Consider the following 20,645-nt stretch of genomic DNA (forward strand, 5'->3'; position numbering starts at 1 on the left):
AAAATAAACAAGCTAAAGAAAAAAAGCAGCTCCCAAAAGAATGTACAAACATGCCAAACAGAAGAAACTACATGAATTGACATCAGACCAGTGTAATTCTTGAGCCCTTGCTTCACAGAATTTTACCATTGTGAAACTCTAGCAAGTTCTGGTTCAAATTGCATTATAAAAATTGCTGTACCTCAGTAAATTGCATTTAGACATATCACTAAACCAGCACAACTTAAAAAGTCTTGTTACTTACTTATAATATTGCTTCTGCAATGCACTCATTTCCATCCGCAGAATTTGCTCAACCTTTGCAGGTAAAGACTTTTCTACATCTTTTTTAACTCGTCTCAGAAGAAATGGTTCAAGTTCTTTGTGAAGACTCGCGTAACCATACTCTCTTCCTTTGCCGTGCTCCTCTTCAAAATCTTCCCAGGAAGAAAACCTTCAACATAATGAAGAATGAATGCAAAATAATGATATACTGTGAACAACCTGAAGAAGCAAAACTGAACAAAGATAACAGAAGCACAGGATATATATAAATACACCACACATTTTGGTTTCTTCCCCACTCCCTTCTGTTTAATTTATCCAATTCCTGAATTTTCATCTCACAAGAAATTCCAAATACTTGGCCTGTAAATAGAAGAATGGCATTTTCCAAAAACCTTGACAGAATGAAGATTACTGACTTTTAACTTCCCAAGTAGAAACCAACATTTTCTCCAAGGGTATTCAACTAGATGGTTGCAGAAATTCCATTATTACATTTATCAAGAGCAGCATGAAAAGAATTGCATGGCTGGAGTGTGTACAAGAGAGCAAGAGACTACTTAATATACATTTTGCATAAGTCAATCCATCATTTTTGTGGACTGCTAAAATTGAAAATGGTGAAAACTGCCACCAGTGTTCCTGATCAGGAGCAGCATGAAAAAAAAAATATGTCTATCTACTTTATATAGAATATTTAAAATAACTTTCAACATAACTCTACACCTCTATTTATTCTCTCTTCACAATAACAAACTTGACCAAAAAAATGTTAAGAAGAATAATGTAAAACTCTTCCTTACTTTTCTGGCATGATGAAGTGCAACAAAGACCAGAGCTCTTTGAGGGAGTTTTGCAGAGGGGTTCCAGTAATAAGAAGACGATGGTTAGACTTAAAGTCTATTAAAGTCTTGTATAGAAGAGAGTCGTCATTTTTTAAACGATGAGCTTCATCAACTCCTATGAACGCCCAATTCAGACCACCAAGGAATGACTTAAAGAAATGGGAGGTGAGGGAAACATTATACAAATAAACATATAGCACAACTTCCCACATTTTATAATCAAGCTATAAATGCCATCACTTCTTGGTTTGTCATAATAAAACATCGATAGCTATGTTTTTAGTACTAATTACGTCTTTTACATTTGCCAGATTCAATGAACGTCTGTACAAGCAAACCAAGAAAGTATAAATTAAGTTTAAAAGGAAAAAAATGGCCAAAAGTCTGACCCACATTAATTTTTACTTGACAGGAAAAAAAAGAAAAAAAAAAAGACTATTGACCTCTTCTTCCTAGTAGGCAGAAACAAATCAAGTAAGATTGTTCTGCTTCCTATATAAAAAGAATTTCCATACACTGTTATAAGGATTAACAATAACTCTGTGCTACCACTCTGGGGACAGTATTAATACATGTACACATACTACTGTATGCAAAATAACAAATGAAAATTATATGGGATTTCAGAGTTCTGTATTGTGTTTGGGGCTAGGGGTTTGGAACTGCAAAAAAGATGGGAGGAGATTATTACAGTAATGAGAATCCCAAGCAAACTGGAAAAAAAAAAGAAGCATTACTGACTTAACAAAATGGAAAAAGGCTGAAAGCCTCATCATGCATAGAGAAAAATCTTTAAGTGCTTAAAATATATATATATATATATATACACACACATATAAAACCCTGCCTTAAAACCCAAACCATGCACTATCATACCTCCAAAAACAAAAGCTATCACAGTCTCCACAAACGTAATGACCCACAAACCAAACGCATGCTATAGAGTATTACACTGGAGAAACAAACTTTATCTCCCTGGAGAAATGCAATTACCTTATCCTTCAGCAAAATTTCGTATGTTGTTAGAAGTATGTTAAATTTTAATCGTTTGGTCTGGGGATGCATCCATTCATGAGTTCTTATCTACAAAAAGAATGAAGTGAACTATAAGATAGAGAAAAACGTGTCTTGTTGACTGAGATGAATTTAAGTACTGCAGCAATGTAAATGTTTAATGACATACAGTAGTGTAATCACGTAACAGAAGCACAATATATTTACATACACAAGACTGAACTTCCAACCTGTCTAAGCACTCTAAAAATATATTGTTAAACTTCTAAAATAAACAACAAAAAATTTCTACAAAATTTTTTTTAATTTAATGGATAAGATCACTAACATTCAGAAAACACAACAACTTTTCAAGAAATAAATTAAGACAATGAATGCCTTGCTTACATACTTATTATTTTTACTATATCCACCCAAATAATCAGATGGTAGAAGAGAAACTGTTTTCAAATGTAAGACTAAATTTTTAACCCTGTTCACTATTAAGCAGGAAAGAAATCTTTCCTACTCATTTATATCAGATCAAAATCTGAGCTTTCAATTTGCATCTTAAATACATAGTATTTCAGTATTTGCTCAGTCCTAACCAAAATACTGGAGATTAGCAGAGGATAGAAATAAGAAGTGTCTTGTTTATCTACAAGCCTTTCCAGTGATAATGAGAAATACTCACCATATTTCTGCTAGTTATATCTCCTAAGTAAACTACAGCATTCATGTGAGGAGCCCAAGTTTGAATTTCTCTTTGCCAAGATGTCAAGGTAGAAAGTGGCACGACCAGCAAGAAAGGCCCATACAATTGATGTTCGTGGAACAGGTAGTTCAGAAAAGAAATTGTTTGTATTGTTTTACCCAGACCCATTTCATCTGCAAGAATACAGCTATTCCCTCTAAAAAAAATGTAGGGGGAGTGTAGAGAAGGAGAGGGATTGGACAAGAAGTTATTCTCTCATGAGCATAAAAACCACTCATACAAGTTTTCAAGATTTTGCAACTATATACCTTGAAGAAGTTTATTTCAATTTTTTCCCATAAAAACAATTTCCAATACCCCCAATTAATAGTTGAATTCAATTAACAAAAGTAATAAAAACCTTGTAAGCATTTCTCATTAATCTAATTTTAAAAGTATAACATTCATGCTGACATTTCAGAAGAGTTTGCTTTGGATTTTCTGGTTTCACTGGTTTAGGCTTGTTTGTTTTCTAATAATAAAACCTACCCCCCCACAAAATTAAAATCAAAGCAACAACAGAGCTTAGCTATTTTTTGAGAATAGCCATGAAATGATAAATTTTGGTACTACTTAGAACAAAACCACTCCCTTCATACCTCTACTTTGAGCTTACTGTATGAAACCCTCCACCTTCAAAGAAAAATACAGAAAAATAAATTTCAAAGTTTTACAAATGCTTACGATTCATAGAAAACTCATTTCCGTCTATACTTACTTGCACCATGAGTGAGCAAGCCAATTCAATCCATTTAACTGATAATCTCTTAACTCTAAACCTTCATGCCCTCCAATGTAAGATGGCTGCTTCTTTAGCGCAACAAACCTTGGCCTCTGTTTTAAAACCTGTCAAAAGCAAATTGATCATCAGTCCTACTATCGTCTGAAGCTACCAACATGTCTTCTTGTAGAAAAAATAGTATTAGGAATCTACTGGGTGACCAAATCTAGTCTTTATCCATTGACAAAAACTACGCCATATAAAAACACCAAGCAATTTGCAAGTTGAAATTAGTTTGATTGCTAACCTAAATTTAACAACATGAGTGACTTTAACTCAAAGTTCACTTTTAAAATAAGCTACAATATTAAACAAGGCCATCTTCGAATGTCAGTAAAAATGCAGAGGACTGGTATCTACAAAAAGCTACTCTTACTAGTGAAATTTTCTATATCTATTACTATAGATCTTTATTACTGTTCTGAATACTCTTCAAAATATATTTCCTATTATGTATCTTATCTTTGGATTCATATAAGATTTTCACATTTTTACTATTACAACTGATGTGGTGGCTTCCATGTGGCTAGCAGCTAAGCTGACAACTGGTTGCTTATTCATTCCCCACACTAGTGGGACAGGGTAGAGAACTGATGAGATAGAAAAACTTATGGGTCAAAATAAAAGATGGTGAAGGAAAAACATTCAACCAATCAAAACAAAAATCCATAACCAAAAAAACCCCACAAGCGACAGAACACATTAACTCACCGTTAGACTGACGACCAGCAAGTTTCCAAGTAACAGCCACTTTCGAGCCCCCTGCTCAGCCCATGCCATTCTATTGCTGAGCACAACATTAAATGACATGGAATATCTCTTTGGTCAATTGGTGTCAGCTGTACTGGCTGTGTTCCTTCCCAGTCCCCTGCCCACCTCCAGCCTACTCATGGCAGGCAGGGCACAGAAAGAAACAGAGAAGGCCTTGACACTGTACAAGCACTGTTGAGGAACAGCCAAACACTAATGTGTTATCAAAACCGTTTAGGCGATAAATCTATAACATGGACCATACAGGCTGCTATGAAGAAAATTAACTCTATCCCAGCCAGCGCGAGTACAACTTATTATAAATACATTGCAAACAACATACCTTGCAATCCTTAAAAGGAGTGGTCTTGGATTGATTTCTGCTGAAGTACTCATCAATGCGTGTCTGAAACTTTTTGGCAATAAGAGCACCATCTTCCCAGCTACACTCTGAATAAGGCAGACCCTGCCATTTACAATAGTAATCGGGGTAACCAGCTGCTGATTTCTGATTTGAATGAGCTGCAGAATGCACCAGAGAGAATTTTAGTTCTGTATCTTATGAAAATACTGATTTTAGGTAGAAAGACAATATAAGCTAGCTTCATAGCACAGACAGTATGACAACTTTTCACTCAAAAGTTTCATTTTGGATTTAAAAGTTAGTGAAATTCATATTCTAAATTTCTTAACTACAAATGTAATATATAAGCAGTGAACATACTGAATTCTCCATCCTGTTTTCTGTCTGCAAGTCTGTAACATACCAATTATTCTTTCCACTATCTGATACTGTTTATGCAGATCATCTGTAAGCTCCTGCTGGCAGTTGTAGTACTCCACATCTTCCGGAGAAGCATTTTTCAGCCTGTAATGCAAATTAATTTACAAGACTTATTACATTGTATGGTTCTAAGCCCAAGAAAGTTTGGCAACTCCAAAGTTCTGAACATAAGCCTCACAGGAATGTTGCTTCAACAGCTTTTCTGAAGGGAGAACTTAGAAATGCCTGCTACAAAATTGTTGCATCTGGCCTAGGTGCCTCATCATTAATGACTGAGAATGCTCATGAAGAGACACAACTACTACAGCTACAGGTGGTACAAGTCATGCAGCTAGTTCAGAACACCTACTCTCAACAATAAGTAGTGTACTTTACAGTGTACCTTCATGGAAAAGTATTCAGGGTTGCTCACTCTACAAGAATACATCTTATGATTAAGTTGCTAAAAATGCCACCAGTATTCACTGATTATATTAAACATACTAATAAAATTGAACACTAAAAAGGTGATTTTAAAATTTATGGATTTCTTAAGCATTTTGTGCTCATGTTTGAGCCAAGACAACTGAGATTCTCAAAGTAATATGAAACAGCTAATGCCTCAGGAAAACATTAACTTCTACAGTGATTCCTGAAGAACTCTGACCAAAGTATAATGACAATATTACTAAAAGGTACAATTTGTAATTTATTTTGAAACACTACCCATCTTTTCAAAACTCTATTTATAACACACACTAAAATCAGGTTCAGAAGATTATCTTGCAGGAACACATTAAGAAGACTTTAACGTGTAAAGCTTTTGTCTTCCAGTTGCATAGACACTCAAAATTATGCCCTCAAAAACAGGTAACAAGTCTCAAAAACAGATCATAACATCTAAGTTGTTACAAAGTAAGTATCATGCAAGTCTACATAAAATATTCACCATCGCTTTGTTTCCTGATCCTTTTTTCTATAGTTGTCCAGTTTCTTCATTCCTTTAACATTCTGTTGCTTCAGCGTTTCCTCCGTTTCCCAAGTGTTATGGATATGTGACCAACCTTTCCATTTAATAAGATACTGTATTTCTCCTGGCTCCTTTGACTTTTCAAACCCAGCATTTGGGTCACCATCTGCCTCAACTGCATATATGGTGGTTGCAGCACCCGTGGCTGAGAAAGCAAGCACATCGTAAGCATTAAGTGTACATTGTCATAAGTTAACCAGAATGAAATGTAGTGTAGGATGCAATTAATGATACTTCTAGAGAACATACCTGACTAGTATCTACAGCTCTCATGTTACTCTTATTTGAACAGTTATGATGTAGTATGTTAACACATGCACAGCTAGTCAAAAGAAAATCAAAGAAGTAACCAGAACTTCTGCACTTAACCTACAATATCTTTTCTCACAAGGATATTCTTTGCATTTCTAAAGTGATTACCAGGAAACGCTCCACTACTGCTGCTAGTTGTCTTCTCTGTTATATTACTCTCATCTCCTGAGCATATAAAATACATCTGACATTATGCTTGGTCAGCCTTGAGACCTCAATAACCTACTACTAGGGATAATATAAAGCTACTTATTCCTAAACATGTTTTACTACTTTTTTCTGCCTTTTTTATCTAATCTGGGAACATTTTTATTTCAGTACAGTCCTTATTGCATCTGAACCAAACTAGCAACAGGAAAAAGGCTCCTTTCTGTGAAAATGGCCAGGTAGGGAAACGAGCCCAGCAAGCTGAAGGGGCCATACAAAGCAACAGACAGCAGCAACAGCAAAAAAACAGCACAAGCAGCAACATCATCTGAGTAAGAAAAATAAGCAGCTTAGTTCCAAAGGCTTTGACCACAGCAGTAACACTATGCACTGGAACAGGAAACACGAGAATTTGGGACAGCATGGGAAAAGAAAGTTGAGAGGAAGAAGCATGCAGGTTCTGAGATGAATCAGAAATTTTAGAGACTGGGTATAACTAATAGAGAAAGGCAGTTCTGAAGTGCAAGGGGACCAGGGTGATGCTGGGTTTTTGTTTGTTTTGTTTTTAATTAGGATCCTCATTTGTAGACTCAAGCACATAAGCAGAACTGCTAGATACTGCATCCCATTATTGCTGGAAATATGACATACCTACCACTATTCATGAAATATTTTTAAGAGTTCACATTCAAGTGCACCACTGATTTTTCAGATACATTATGTAGTCACTCCACACATTGCACTGTATTGAAACAATTAGTACAGCAGTAACTGAAATCATAACCGCAGTGGCTCAGCCTTGCTAACATAAGAGGAGAGTTTACAGGTCATGGAAGCAGCGGCTAGCCACTTGGGAGGAATATAAGGTTGCTGTTAGAGGATGTAGGAAGGCAGCTAGGATAGCCAAGGCCTCCTTAGAATTGCACCTGGCGAGAGGGGTCAAGACTGCAAAAAGAACTTATTCAAATACATAGCAGATAAAATTAATACCAGATGCAATGTAGGCCCACTGATGAATGGGGTGGGTACCCTGGTGGCAGAAGATACAGAGAAGGCAGAATTACTGAATGCCTTCTTTGTCTCTGTCTACTCTGCTGGAGGCTGTCCTGGGGAGCCCTGTACCCCTGAGGCCCCAGATGAAGCCAGGTCAATGGAGGAGTTTGCTTTAGTTGATGAGGACTGGGTTACGGAGCAATTAAATAGTCTGGACATCCATAAATCCATGGGTCCAGATGGGATGCATCTGCGGGTGCTGAGAGAGCTGGCTGAAGTCATTGCTAGACCACTCTCCATCATCTTTGCCAAGTCTTGCGAAACGGGAGAGGTGCCTGGGGACTGGAGGAAAACAAATGTCACTCCAGTCTTCAAAAAGGGCAAGAAGGAGGACCCAGGTAATTACAGACCGATCAGCCTCACCTCTGTCCCTGGGAAAGTAATGGAACAGCTTATTGTTGGTGCCATCTCAAGGCATATCAAGGATAAGAGGGTTATTAGGGGCAGTCAGCATGGCTTTACCAAGGGTAAGTCATGCTTGACCAACCTCATAGCCTTTTATGAGAATGTAACAAGGTGGATGGATGATGACAGAGCAGTGGATGTGGTCTACCTTGACTTCAGTAAAGCCTTTGACACAGTCTCCCACAGCATCCTCACAGCTAAGTTGAGGAGGTGTGGTCTAGACAATAGAGTAGTGAGGTGGGTTGCAAACTGGCTTAAGGAGAGAAGCCAGAGAGTGGTAGTCAATGGTGTGCAATCTAGTTGGAGGCCAGTATCTAGCGGAGTGCCTCAGGGGTCAGTGCTGGGGCCAATATTATTCAATATATTCATTAACAATTTGGACAAGGGAATTGAGTGTACTATCAGCAAGTTTGCTGATGACACTAAGCTGGGAGGAGTGGCTGACACGCCAGAAGGCTGTGCCGCCATCCAGCGGGATCTGGACAGGCTGGAAAGTTGGGTGGGGAATAACCTGATGAAATTTAACAAGGGAAAGTGAGGAGTCCTGCATCTGGGCAGGAACAACCCCAGGTTCCAGTATAGGTCGGGAAATTACATATTAGAGAACAGTGTAGGGGAAAGGGACCTGGGCGTCCTGGTGGACAACAGGATGACCATGAGCCAGCACTGTGCCCTTGTGGCCAGGAAGGCCAATGGCATCCTGGGGTGTATTAGAAGGGGGGTGGTTCGAGAGAGGTCCTCCTTCCCCTCTACTCTGCCCTGGTGAGACCCCATCTAGAATATTGTGTCCAGTTCTGGGCCCCTCAGTTCCAGAAGTACAGGGAACTGCTGGAGCGGGTCCAGCGTAGGGCAACAAAGATGATTAAGGGAGTGGAGCACCTCCCTTATGAAGAAAGGCTGAGGGAGCTGGGTCTCTTTAGTTTGGAGAAGAGGAGACTGAGGGGTGACCTTATTAATGTTTATAAATATATAAAGGGTGAGTGCCACGAGGATGGAGTCAGGCTCTTCTCAGTGGCAAACAAGGATAGGTCAAGGGGTAATGGGATCAAGCTGGAACACAAGAGGTTCCACTTAAATTTGAGAAGAAACTTATTCTCAGTGAGAGTGACAGAGCACTGGAACAGGCTGCCCAGGGAGGTTGTGGAGTCTCCTTCTCTGGAGACATTCAAAACCTGCCTGGACATGTTCCTGTGCGACCTCACCTAGGCGTTCCTGTTCTGGCAGGGGGATTGGACTAGATGATCTTTTGAGGTCACTCCCAATCCCAAACATACTGTGATACTGTGATAACGTTTCAGGATTCAGGTTACTGGTCAGCTCTCACATCTAGTCCACTTTCGCCACTCCACTATGTAAAGTTCATAATGATCAACTATCACTAAACTGTACACATAGTGGTATAACAATATGGTATGTATTTATACAATATGGAGTTATTGTCCACTTCATTTTTATTTTCTACTTAGGTATGCAATTCTTCTACATTTTACTTTGCAACACTTAGAATGGGCTTTAAAAAGGAACATCCTTACAAATAAAAGACAAAGTGAGATGAGTTTTGTAACATTAAAATGATTGCTGTTTATAAGCCTCACAGGTGACCTGCAGCTGAGAACATTTGCTGAAGTTGCACCACAATGCACTCCAGGAACTTAAGAACACTGACAAAAAAAAATAAAATACCTCCTTTACGGCCAACTCGACTATCCATGAACTTCTCTATAGTTTCAAATTCATCTTCTTCAGTTTGTGGGACATCTTCTCCACAAACTTCCAGCAAATCATCAGAATCTGTCTTGGTTTCTTCAGCTTCTTTGTAACTGATGTTGACTGTTGCCTGGCGACGTGATCCTCTCTTATCATAATCATCATCATCATCTTCCTCCTCCTCTGATGAATCAAGTTGCCTCTTTTTCAGTCCTGCACTCTTTTTCCCACTTTTTAGTTTAATTCTTGAAGACAGTAAGGTATGACACAACAATGATGTTTCAACAGGGACAAGTATAAATTCTCTGTATTGCTTCCTGAATATGTCTATTTCATAAATGTTCAGTTACTCCATTTTCAGTTACAGCACACAAAAAAGTATTCACTAGAAAATACTAGTATACTAACATCCTATGTAGCTTTAAAAACAACCCTAATTTCTCTTTTACTAAGCATTAATGTTTTCATTCACATGTATTTATCTTTTCAGAACTAGTATGAGAGTATCTGAATGCATGACTCCTTACCTGCTTGGAGGTTTTCGGCTTTTGACCTTGTTTTTTGGCTCATAGTCAGATTCACTCTCTTCACAACTGCTTTTCTCTCTATCGTCCTCTGATTCAGAATCAGAACCAGTTCCTGATACTGAACCTGATCCTGACATTTGCCAGTCTTCACTATACATATTGGAAGACAAAAGAGTAGCATCAATGAATAAATAAAAACACGCAGCAGCTTCAAATGGAGTTGGTCTACGTTTTCTGTTATTGAGACATTTAAAAATCAAAATAAAACAAAAATTTGGTTTTCTACATACATTTCTACATGAAGAAATGAGTTACCATGACATTAAGAAACCAAAGCACTTAGCAAGTCTAAGCGGAAAGATACACATTTATTAGAACTTACACATGCCTAAATCATAAAGCCCTGTCATGTTACATACTGGAGAGGCCCATATTGTCTAATGTGTATGGTACCTGTAGCCCATGTGAAGAATGAGCAACTTTGGCACAGGAATCAAAAGATAATGGAGGCAGATTTGAGAAACACCCAGAAAAACTTGAATTGCAGCAACCTGTGAGTGGCACTGGCTCCCATAAACTCCCACTGAGCTCCCAGATCAGACCTTCACAACCAAGCAACATAGTATGAGTAAGACACTTGTGACTGAGCAGCAGCATCTCCTGCTTAACTGAGATCTATTTTGCAACAGGAAAGATATAACCACTGATGAATAGTAACATGTTTCAACTCTCTGTATAGGCAAATTTAATCTTGATAGCTTCATGAAAAAGAAAAAAAATCTGTTATATATTATTGAAACGTGGCTAAACTTCATAGTAACATCAGGTTTAGGTCTACATGACGAAGGTGTTAGAGCAATAGTAATATTCATGAAAGTCGGAATATTACCAAGAAATCTCTTCCTTACATTTCCAGTCAGGAAGCCAGGGAATCAGTGCTTTGATCCCTCTCTTCTTTCCTCTTTCCTGCCTTCCAGGACACTGGGTCCTGGAGGAAATCACATTCCTATTGTTCTAGCCATCCAAGACAAATACATATATGTGTCTATTATACTCATGGTATATCGCCATATCTTATTAAAATACTTTTTCTGCAAACAGTAAGTTGAAGAAATAATAACAAAAATCCATGACCTGTATTTATTTGGAAATACAAGAAACAGGTATAAATCACCATCCTCTAAGGCTTGATTATGTACTAAATTATATATTGAGACATCTCCGATCTGCACACCAGATAACAACTGCAGACATATTCAGAAGAGATATAGGACAAAAATTCAAGCACTGGATATACAAAGCTATTTGATTACAGGTTTCTAAACTTAAATATCTTGCATGTAATAGAGTATGCAATTGGATATAATCAAATTCTTAACCAACAAAAGACTGTGAATAACAGCTCATTGCTAGGAAAGTACCATTTTGCACAGTTAGTGGTATTTTATGCCCCCCCCCCCCCTTTTTTTTTCAACTACTATTTCTTCAACATATTATACTGGCAACCCTGAACACTGAGGTGATTCCTGAATTGGGAGAGAAGGAATGGTAGAACACTTCAATTTCTACTCTCCACTCCTAAGAGACACAGGTCACTGCCTCTTGCTGCCACAATAAGAACATATAATCTTTTTCACAAACTTTTTGATCTATCATTTTTTAGGTTGGTGCAAAAGTAGTTGAGGTTTTGGACCATGAATTTTAAATCATTGTAACTAGGTTCAAACACATCTTTATTAATCAAAATAGGAACCACTACAATCAATGCATTTTCGCCAACGAGAAAAAAGTTAGTTTATTCCTGTAGCATAAAAATCCATGCTTTGGGATTTGACAAACTCTTGGAAAGCATTTTCTGTATCCTGCTGATTGTGGAAGTGTTTTCGTTGCAAAAAGTTGTTGAGATGCTTGAGGAGGTGGCAGTTGGTGAGAGATCAAGTGAATATGGTGGATGAGGCAAAACTTCATAGCCCAGTTCATTCAACTTTTGAAGCACCAGTTGTGTGACGTGTGGTCAGCCATTGTCATGGAAAAGAACTGGGCCCATTCTGTTGACCAATGCTGGCTGCAGGTGTTGCTATTTTCAGTGCATCTCATCAATTTGCTGAGCATCCTTCTCAGATGGAATGGTTTCACCAGGGTTCAGAAAGCTGTAGTGCATCAGACCAGTACCAGACCACCAAACAGTGACCATGACCTTGTTTTGGCGCAAGTTGGCTTTGGGAACTGCTTTGGAGGTTCTTCTCAGTCCAGCCACTGAGATTGTCATCGCCAGTTGTTGTATAAAATCCACTTTTGTTGCACATCACAATCTGATTGAGAAATGGTTCATTGTTGTTGCGTAGAAGATGACACTTCAAAATGACAACTGTTTTTATTTTCAGTCAGCTCATGAGGCAACCGCTTATCGAGCTTTTAAACTTTCCAATTTGCTTCAAATGCCAAATGACCTTAGAATGATCAACATTGAGTTCTTCAGCAACTTCTCGTGTAGTTGTAAGAGCTTTGACAGGGATATTGGACTAGATGATCTTTTGAGGTCCCTTCCAAACTCTAACATTCTGCGATTCTGTGAGATTGCTCTCAGTTGGTCACTGTGAACATCTGATGGCCAGACACGGTGCTCCTCATCTTCAAGGCTCCTGTCTCCTTCGTGAAACTTCTAGAACCACCACTGCACTGTACATTCATTAGCGGTTCCTGGCATTGTTGATGTTACAAGTTGTCTTTGCTGCTTTATGACCCATTTTGAACTCAAACAAGAAAACTGCTCGAATTTGCTTCTTGTCTAACATAGTCCATAGTCCAAAATAAATATAAAATAAACAGCAAGTAATAAGTCAGCAGCGAAAAAACATTAAGCAAGAAAAACGCATTAAAATGATGACATAACCATATTTATTTAATAACGTATTCCAATATCAAACAGCGAATTTCAACAATGCAAAAAACCACAACTACTTTTGCATCAACCTAATTGAAGGAATTTTACAGCTGAAGTCCTTTGCTAGTCTATAATTACTATCAGAACTCTAGTAAGTTCTAAACATGTCAGAAGGAGGCAAAAAAACCCCGAACAACGAAAAACACCACCACCACCAAAACCAATTTGGCATTAATTAAGGGATTCTAAATTGAATTTGTTCTGAGACAATCTACTTAATAGCTTCCCATTTCTGCAAGAATTTTTAGAAAGGGCATTCAGCTCAAAAATAAACTGTAACAAAGTATTTTAAAAATAAAAGCAGTTATGAATTTTTTGAACAATAATGCAGACTCTCTTGCTCAGAAATTGGTATGATATACATGTTCCTTTTAGAGTTTCTTTTAAATATTCAAAAACATTTATCAAAATTGGAAATGCAAGATCAAGATGAATCACAAAGGGAACTTAAGCTTCTCAAGTGTGGAGAAATGAAGCATGAATTATGAGCACACGTCACTATAACAAAATGATTACATAATTTTACTCAGCAAAATATCTTACTCTTTATGTTTTTTCCTCTTGGTTTCACTGGATGAGTCATCTGCAGAATCTTCACTACTTGATGAGTCCTGCAGGTGAAGAAAAAAACTCCAACAATTAATTATCACAAAAAGAATGAAGCACTTCTAACATTAAAAAGAGAAATCAACTCCCAGTTTCAAACTAGAGACACATTATTCATGTTTTATCCTTTTCATCTGCCACAGTGTACCTATTGATGCACAATGAGATAAACTGCTATTGGTTTTGTATTTTTCCATCTATGAATATATTGTGTCAGCACAGGTCTAGAGTACATCACAAAAAATGCCTGTCTTAAAATAACCATTGTGCTTACACAAAAACAATCATGGTTTAAGCTGCCCCAAGTTAATCAATATGATGGTTCTATCAGATTCCTAACAAAATCTCCTAATCTAAGGAGTTTTCTCACCTTCAGTATTCTTTCACATTTAAAGATAACTTTAAGAAAGTTTTGAGAATAGTATGTTTCTTCTTTCTGTACTCACAAAGAAAAAAATCAAGGACACTCTTAAAATTAGATTTTCCCAAAATCAATCTAATTGAGATTAAGTTTAGATGTAGATTAAGTTTTAGCGTGAAAAAATATTTCAGAAAAAGAGTACTACACAATAGTTGTAAATTAATGTTTTAACGATACGTGATTTAAGTTCTGTGACTGTTTTAATGATGAGCTGTTAAACCAAACAAAACCAGAAGCCTAACCAATGAGTGTGACTACACTGCACAGTTTTTGTAATGAAGGAGAAGTCTTCTTTATAAATAGATTCCAATTAATAGACACTAGTGTCCTTAAAAGATGTTCCTGCTGCACAAAGCCAACATTACTTTAGCCTATGATTTAGGTCTTAAAATGTGAAGAATACAGGTGCTGTTCTTAAAATACAAGAATTCTTTTGTAGTAAATTACATCATTGGGAGAAATGCCATTTTTTACTCCATACACCATTTTTGAAAACCACAGTAGGTAACTTTATACAGAAAAAAGTTGAAGAACATCTTTTAGCGTTTTTAACTGTCTTTACAAAACTCAAGCAGCCAAAAATACAATGCAAGTCAGCACTGTGTGGCTTGCAAATTCTGGCCATACATCACAGAATACCTAAAAATACAGCATAATTGAGGCTATACAATTTTGGCACAACTCACTTGAAAACAAGTAACTAGAGAGATTTCTACTTCTCCTTATAAAAATATCAGTTATTTGAATGTTACTTTTATAAACTAAACCCAGGCTTTTACACACACTTGAGAATATAACTTGGCTCTATGTCATTTTATTCTAACATATGAGATGATATCAGAATGTTCACATTTTAAAAATCTAAATTATGTTATTCACCTCTTCTGAACCACTGTCTGATGAAGCTGCTTTTTGTTGTTGCTGTTGCTTCTTGAGCACTGCTGATCTTTGCACAGCAAGTATACTTGGACTAGACTTCCAAAACTGGATGGAGATACAAGAGTCAAATAAACATACTGAAAGTCTCAAGTTGACCACTTATTTACTCTTCCAGATTAGCATCATTATTAAGACTGATCTTAACTTTACCAATTTTAACATTTTCTGCAAAATACTGCATGCACTAGTAATATCAGATAGCTTTTTAAAGCAGTAAGATTTCTGCAAAACAGAACATTATATAATAATTGCCAGGACAGTTTATATAGGGTGCTGACAATAGCTGTGTAGGTATTGTCAAGGTAAAACATTTATAAAGTAAATTTTTAAACTGATCCAGATAAATCTTCTCACATTCATACAGTAATACTGAAGGACATGAACAAAAAAATATAAAAGAGAATCCCTAACAGTCTTACATTCTTGTGGTAACTAATACATGACTACTTTTTATAAATATGGTCTACCACCCCAATTAAGTCCATATGACATGGGAAAGTGCAAACAATTTTGGCCCACTGGATTGAAGAGATTTCTAAACACCACTTCTTCCTGAATTTATGTGACTTCTTGATAAAGAAAGCCAACTGTATGTAAGCTTGAAATTTTTATACAATCATTTGTCGATACAAGAAAACTAAGCATAAAAGAAACGTAAAAAATGAAACCAAAACATAAGTAACATTATATGTGTCTTTGTAGAATCTAAGTTCCAGCAAATTAGCACATGCTTCTGTATAATGAAGTTCAGGTAAGTATTCGACTCAAAATACTTACAAATGCGAGAATTTTAATATAGTCACTTCAAGTACTTATCAATGAGAAATTTAGCCCTATGTTTTAGATGGCTAAGCACAGGCATTCACTAACACAACTAAGTTAAAGTCTAATTAAAAGCACTTCATTACCTCTTTTAATGTTTCTAAATGAAAACAGCTCTTGAAACTAACTGCACAGCATAATTTTTTAAATCATATTCCCCCCCCCCACAAAGGGTTCATTTATATGTTTTTATATGTTTTGTTTACCTCAGATCCATCAACTTTTGGCAGTTTAGCTTGAATTTGTTTCTTCTCTCTAGATGTGTCAGACTCTGCTTCTGACTGAGAGCCTGATTCTGAACCAGAGTCAGAATCACTGCTGCCTGACTGGCTGCTGCTTCCGTCACTACTGCTTCCAGAGCTTGAACCAGATTCAGAACCCGATGCTGACCCAGAATCATCATCTGATTGGCTGCAATAAGAAGTTAGGATATTACACAACTGGCAAGGTAACAGGACTAAAGAAAAAAGTTGCCTTAGTGTCACCTATAAATTGTTAAGCTAGATCAGACAAATGGGTAGCATGCAAATGGATGCAGTTGATAAAATAAGTTGAGATTAACAAAATTAAAAATCAACAAGAAATGAGAATTCAGAATTCACTCTTTGTGAAAACTAAAAAAAAAGATAATAGAATCATAGAATGTTCTGAGTTGGAAGGGACCCAACACGGGTAATTGCGTCCAACTCCTGTCCCTGCACGTGATAACCCCACAGTTCACACCATGTGTCTGAGGGTGTTGTTCAGTCTCCTCTTGAATACTGTCAGGCTTGGGGCTGTGACACCTCCGTGGGGAGGCTGTTCCAGTGCTCCACCACCCTTTGGGAGAAGAACCTTTTCCTAATGTCCAACCTAAACCTTTCCTGGCACATCTTCCTGACATTCCCTTGGGTTCTGTCATTGGTTACTAGAGAGATCAGTGCCTGCCCATCCTCCTCCCCTTGTGAGGAAGCTGTAGACCACAATGAGGTCTCCCCTCAGTCTCCTCCATGCTGAACAAAACAAGTGACTTTAGCTTCTCCTCATCAGGCTTCCCCTCCAAACCCTTCAACAATTTTGTAGCCCTCTTCTGGACACTTTCCAGTAGCTTTGTATCCTTTTTATCCCGTGGTGCCCAGAACTGCACACAGGTGAGGCTGCACCAGTGCAGAGCAGAGCAGGACAATCACCTCCCTCACTCGGCTGGCAACGCTGTGCTTGACGCACCCAGGACACGGGTGGCCCTCCTAGCTGCCAGGGCATACTGCTGGCTCATGTTCAACTTGCCATTGACCAGAACCCCCAGATCCCTCTCCATGGAGCTGCTTTGCAGCATCTCATCCCCCAGTCTATATATCCAGCCAGGGTTGCCATGTCCCAGGTGCAAAACCCAGCACTTGCCCTTGTTAAACTTCATGTGGTTGGTGATTGCGCATTTCTTCAGTTTGTCCAGATCCCTCTGCAGGGCCTTTTTGCCCTTGAGAGTGTCAACAGCTCCTCCTAATTTTGTGTCATCAGCGAACTTACTTAGTATTCCCTGAAGTCCAAGTGATTTAGGAAGACACAAAAGAGTACTGGCCCTAAGATGGATCCCTGCAGAACCCCACTAGTGACTGGTCACCAGTCTGACATAACCCCATTTACAAAAACCCTTTAAGCCTGGCCCGCCCACCAGTCAACTGCTCACCCACTGCATTATATGTTTATCCAACTGTATGCTAGACATGTGGTCCAAGAGGATACTGTGATAGCACCAAAGGCTTTATTGAAATCCAAAAAGATGACAGCAACAGGCTTCCCTTGGTCAACTAGGTGGGCAACCTTGTCATAGAAAGAAATCAAGTTGGTCAAGCAGGACCTTTCCCCTCATGAACCCGTGCTGGCTGGGACCAATGACTACACTGTCATTCAGGTGTTTTTCAGTAACTCCCAGAATAACCTTCTCCACTATTTTGCCAGGCACAGAAGTGAGGCTGACAGGTCTGTAGCTGCCGGGGTCTTCCCTGTTGCCCCTCTTGTAGACTGGGATGTTTGCCAGCTTCTGGTCAACCAGGACCTCTCCACATTCCCCAAATGGTTGAAAAATCACAGAGAGAGGTCTCACTATGACATCAGTCAGCTCTTTATGTATCATTGGCTGAATTCCATCAGGTCTCATTGACTTGCAGGATCTAGCTGGAGCAGCAAATCCCGTATAAGTTCCAGATTCGTTGGGAGTTTATTATTCTCGCAGCCATGGTTCTTCAGCCCAGGGCTATGGGGGCCTCCAAGTCCATCTTTAGTGCTGAAGACTGTGGCAAAGAAAGCATTAAATGCCTCAGCTTTGTCTGTGTCCCTATTTATAAGGTGACCATGCTCATCAAGTAACGGGCCAATATTTCTAGTTTGCGTTTTGCCATGAACATATTTGAAAAAGCCCTTTTTATTGCCCCTCACTGTACTGGCCGGTTTCAATTCCAGTTGGGCTTTGGTCACACAAATTTCCTCCCTACAGTGGTGAGCAGCATCTCTGTAGTCCTCCTATGAAACCTGACCATGCTTCCACTGACCACACACTTTCTTTTTTCACTGTAGTTCAAGAAGAAGATCCCTACCCAACCAAGCTAGCTTTTTGCCTCGCCTAATAGATTTTCAGTCTTTTGGAATTGTGTAGTGCTGTGCTTTAAGAAGGTGGTACTTAAATGGCGATGAACACTGAAGGGCCCCAGCACCTTCAAAAGCTTCTTCCCAGAGAACCTTACTAAGTAGTTCTTTGAGCGGCCTGAGTCTGCTCTCCTTATATACAGAGTTGAGATCTTGCTGGGAGTTTTCCTTCCAATAGCACAGATTTTAAACCTGACTGCTTTGTGGTCACTGTGGCCAACACAGCCACCAATTGCCACTTCTCCCACAAGGCCCTCTCTGTGAGTATCAAATATAGGAAGGCACTTTTCTTGGGCAGTTCCCTTAGTACCTACCTTAAGAATCTTCTGTTTTAAGAACAGCAAGGAAGAGAATATCAATTTGAGCAAAATAAAGTTCAACACACTAAAAAAAAAAAAAATTGTGCAGGGTCTTCGAAAAGCATCTGACAGTGGACTTGTTGTCATTGTTCTCTTTGTTTTGTTTAATTTTAATTCTGTTTAAAATTTACCAGAAGTTGAAGGAAGGCAAGCCTTTAAATATTAAGAGCCCATTCAAAATATGCAGAAGTAACAGATACGACATGGCAAACTTAAAACTGCAATTCTAAAAGCAAGACTGTTTAGGTAAATGCTATGTGTTTTTTAGTTTTATTTTAAAAGAAATCTTAACTATTTAATTTGATTTAAATGCATGCAGAAGATTTATCTTATTTATCACCACCACTGAAAAGCAGGGGGACCAAAGAATATAAAGTCAGGCTATAAAGTGTTATTTCCTGTTTATTTCCTTAGCCATTACAAAGCATGAACTCCACTGAATTTTTCAGATATGGGACAAGAACTGAAAGAGACGCATTTTATTTCCAGGCCTGCAGATTATAATCTGCTGCCACTACTATTAAAAGTTCCTGCTTTGGGGGAAATTTAATTAATATGGAAGAGTCAAGCAAGGAAAATAAAAATTGTAGAAATGGTTCTTACTCATGCAAACTTTCCACCCCTACTCTCTCCAAAATCCTTGTTTAGCTCCATCAAACCCCATATATACATAGACACCTCTTAACAGCTAAGTCTAGTCCACAACAATCTGTCCAACTAAAGGACTCTCTTCCATCGCTATATATTAGCAGCAATACTTACCAAAAAAAAAAAAATAATAATAAAAAAAAATTAGCAGCACATATCTCTCTCTAAAAAAAGAAAAAAAAAACAAAGAAAAAAAACTATCCAGACCACATTTTTCTGCTGAAAACATAGCAGCAAAATTCCCCATGCAGAGAACTCTGGCTTTGTCACTGATGGTATGACTTGTGCCAAGGTACTTTCCTTGGGATATACTTGAGCTGCCAGCTTATTCCAACTGTATATTCATTTTACACCAAATTTAACATACTTAGCTAGAGAGCACCATAACTAAAGATAAATATTTTATGACCCCTCAAAAACTTAGAAATACTTGGGTTTTTGCAAGAAGTTCACAAAGCAGCCAAGTTAAGGCTTTAATAAGATTCCTCATTAGGTTAATACTCCCATATCTCAAAGATATAATGAGAAAAAACATTGGAATCCCACTACCCCAGAGCAAAATAGTTTCAAATTATGTACACATTGCCTTCAAACACTTAAACAGAGCAAACATGAAGCCAGAATCAAAAATTATAAAACAAAAGCTGGTATCAAAGCCTAGACAATCTCTGCCAGAACGATTCATCTGACAGTCAGCTGGAGGTGGGGTTGGGAAGAGAGGACAAATTGATCATCCTCTGCCCTAGAACATACTTAATTGGAAACATTTTAAAACCACAAACCAAAGCAAAATCGCTCCTCCTTCTGCTTTTCTAACACCAGCAAAACTGTACCATTAAAGAAAAAATGAAGCTATTTATAAACAGACTCCTATAGACTGCACCTCAATCAGCCATCTGTAACTACCAGCTTTGAAAGAAACAAGCAGACCATGGTGAAGCTTACTTTTTTTG

The 20,645-nt window shown here is 38.1% G+C and overlaps 1 protein-coding gene across 2 annotated transcripts in view; it reads right to left on the bottom strand.

Annotated features, from left to right (window-relative positions):
- CHD1 (chromodomain helicase DNA binding protein 1) overlaps positions 1 to 20,645 on the bottom strand; it is a 65,655-nt gene that overhangs the window by 22,937 nt on the left and 22,073 nt on the right. For both annotated transcript variants that reach the window (XM_080362043.1, XM_080362042.1), the window contains exons 3-15: positions 16,270 to 16,474; positions 15,182 to 15,286; positions 13,819 to 13,886; positions 10,332 to 10,481; positions 9,781 to 10,049; positions 6,100 to 6,325; positions 5,155 to 5,255; positions 4,731 to 4,909; positions 3,575 to 3,702; positions 2,797 to 3,013; positions 2,103 to 2,192; positions 1,068 to 1,258; positions 245 to 433 (exon numbers count right to left, since the gene is read on the bottom strand). In XM_080362043.1, the coding sequence (XP_080218169.1) occupies positions 245 to 433; positions 1,068 to 1,258; positions 2,103 to 2,192; positions 2,797 to 3,013; positions 3,575 to 3,702; positions 4,731 to 4,909; positions 5,155 to 5,255; positions 6,100 to 6,325; positions 9,781 to 10,049; positions 10,332 to 10,481; positions 13,819 to 13,886; positions 15,182 to 15,286; positions 16,270 to 16,474 (2,118 nt within the window). The remainder of the gene's footprint in view (positions 1 to 244; positions 434 to 1,067; positions 1,259 to 2,102; positions 2,193 to 2,796; positions 3,014 to 3,574; positions 3,703 to 4,730; positions 4,910 to 5,154; positions 5,256 to 6,099; positions 6,326 to 9,780; positions 10,050 to 10,331; positions 10,482 to 13,818; positions 13,887 to 15,181; positions 15,287 to 16,269; positions 16,475 to 20,645) is intronic.

The sequence above is a fragment of the Nesoenas mayeri genome, assembly GCF_963082525.1.
Source record: "Nesoenas mayeri genome assembly, chromosome: Z".
Taxonomy (NCBI): domain Eukaryota; kingdom Metazoa; phylum Chordata; class Aves; order Columbiformes; family Columbidae; genus Nesoenas; species Nesoenas mayeri.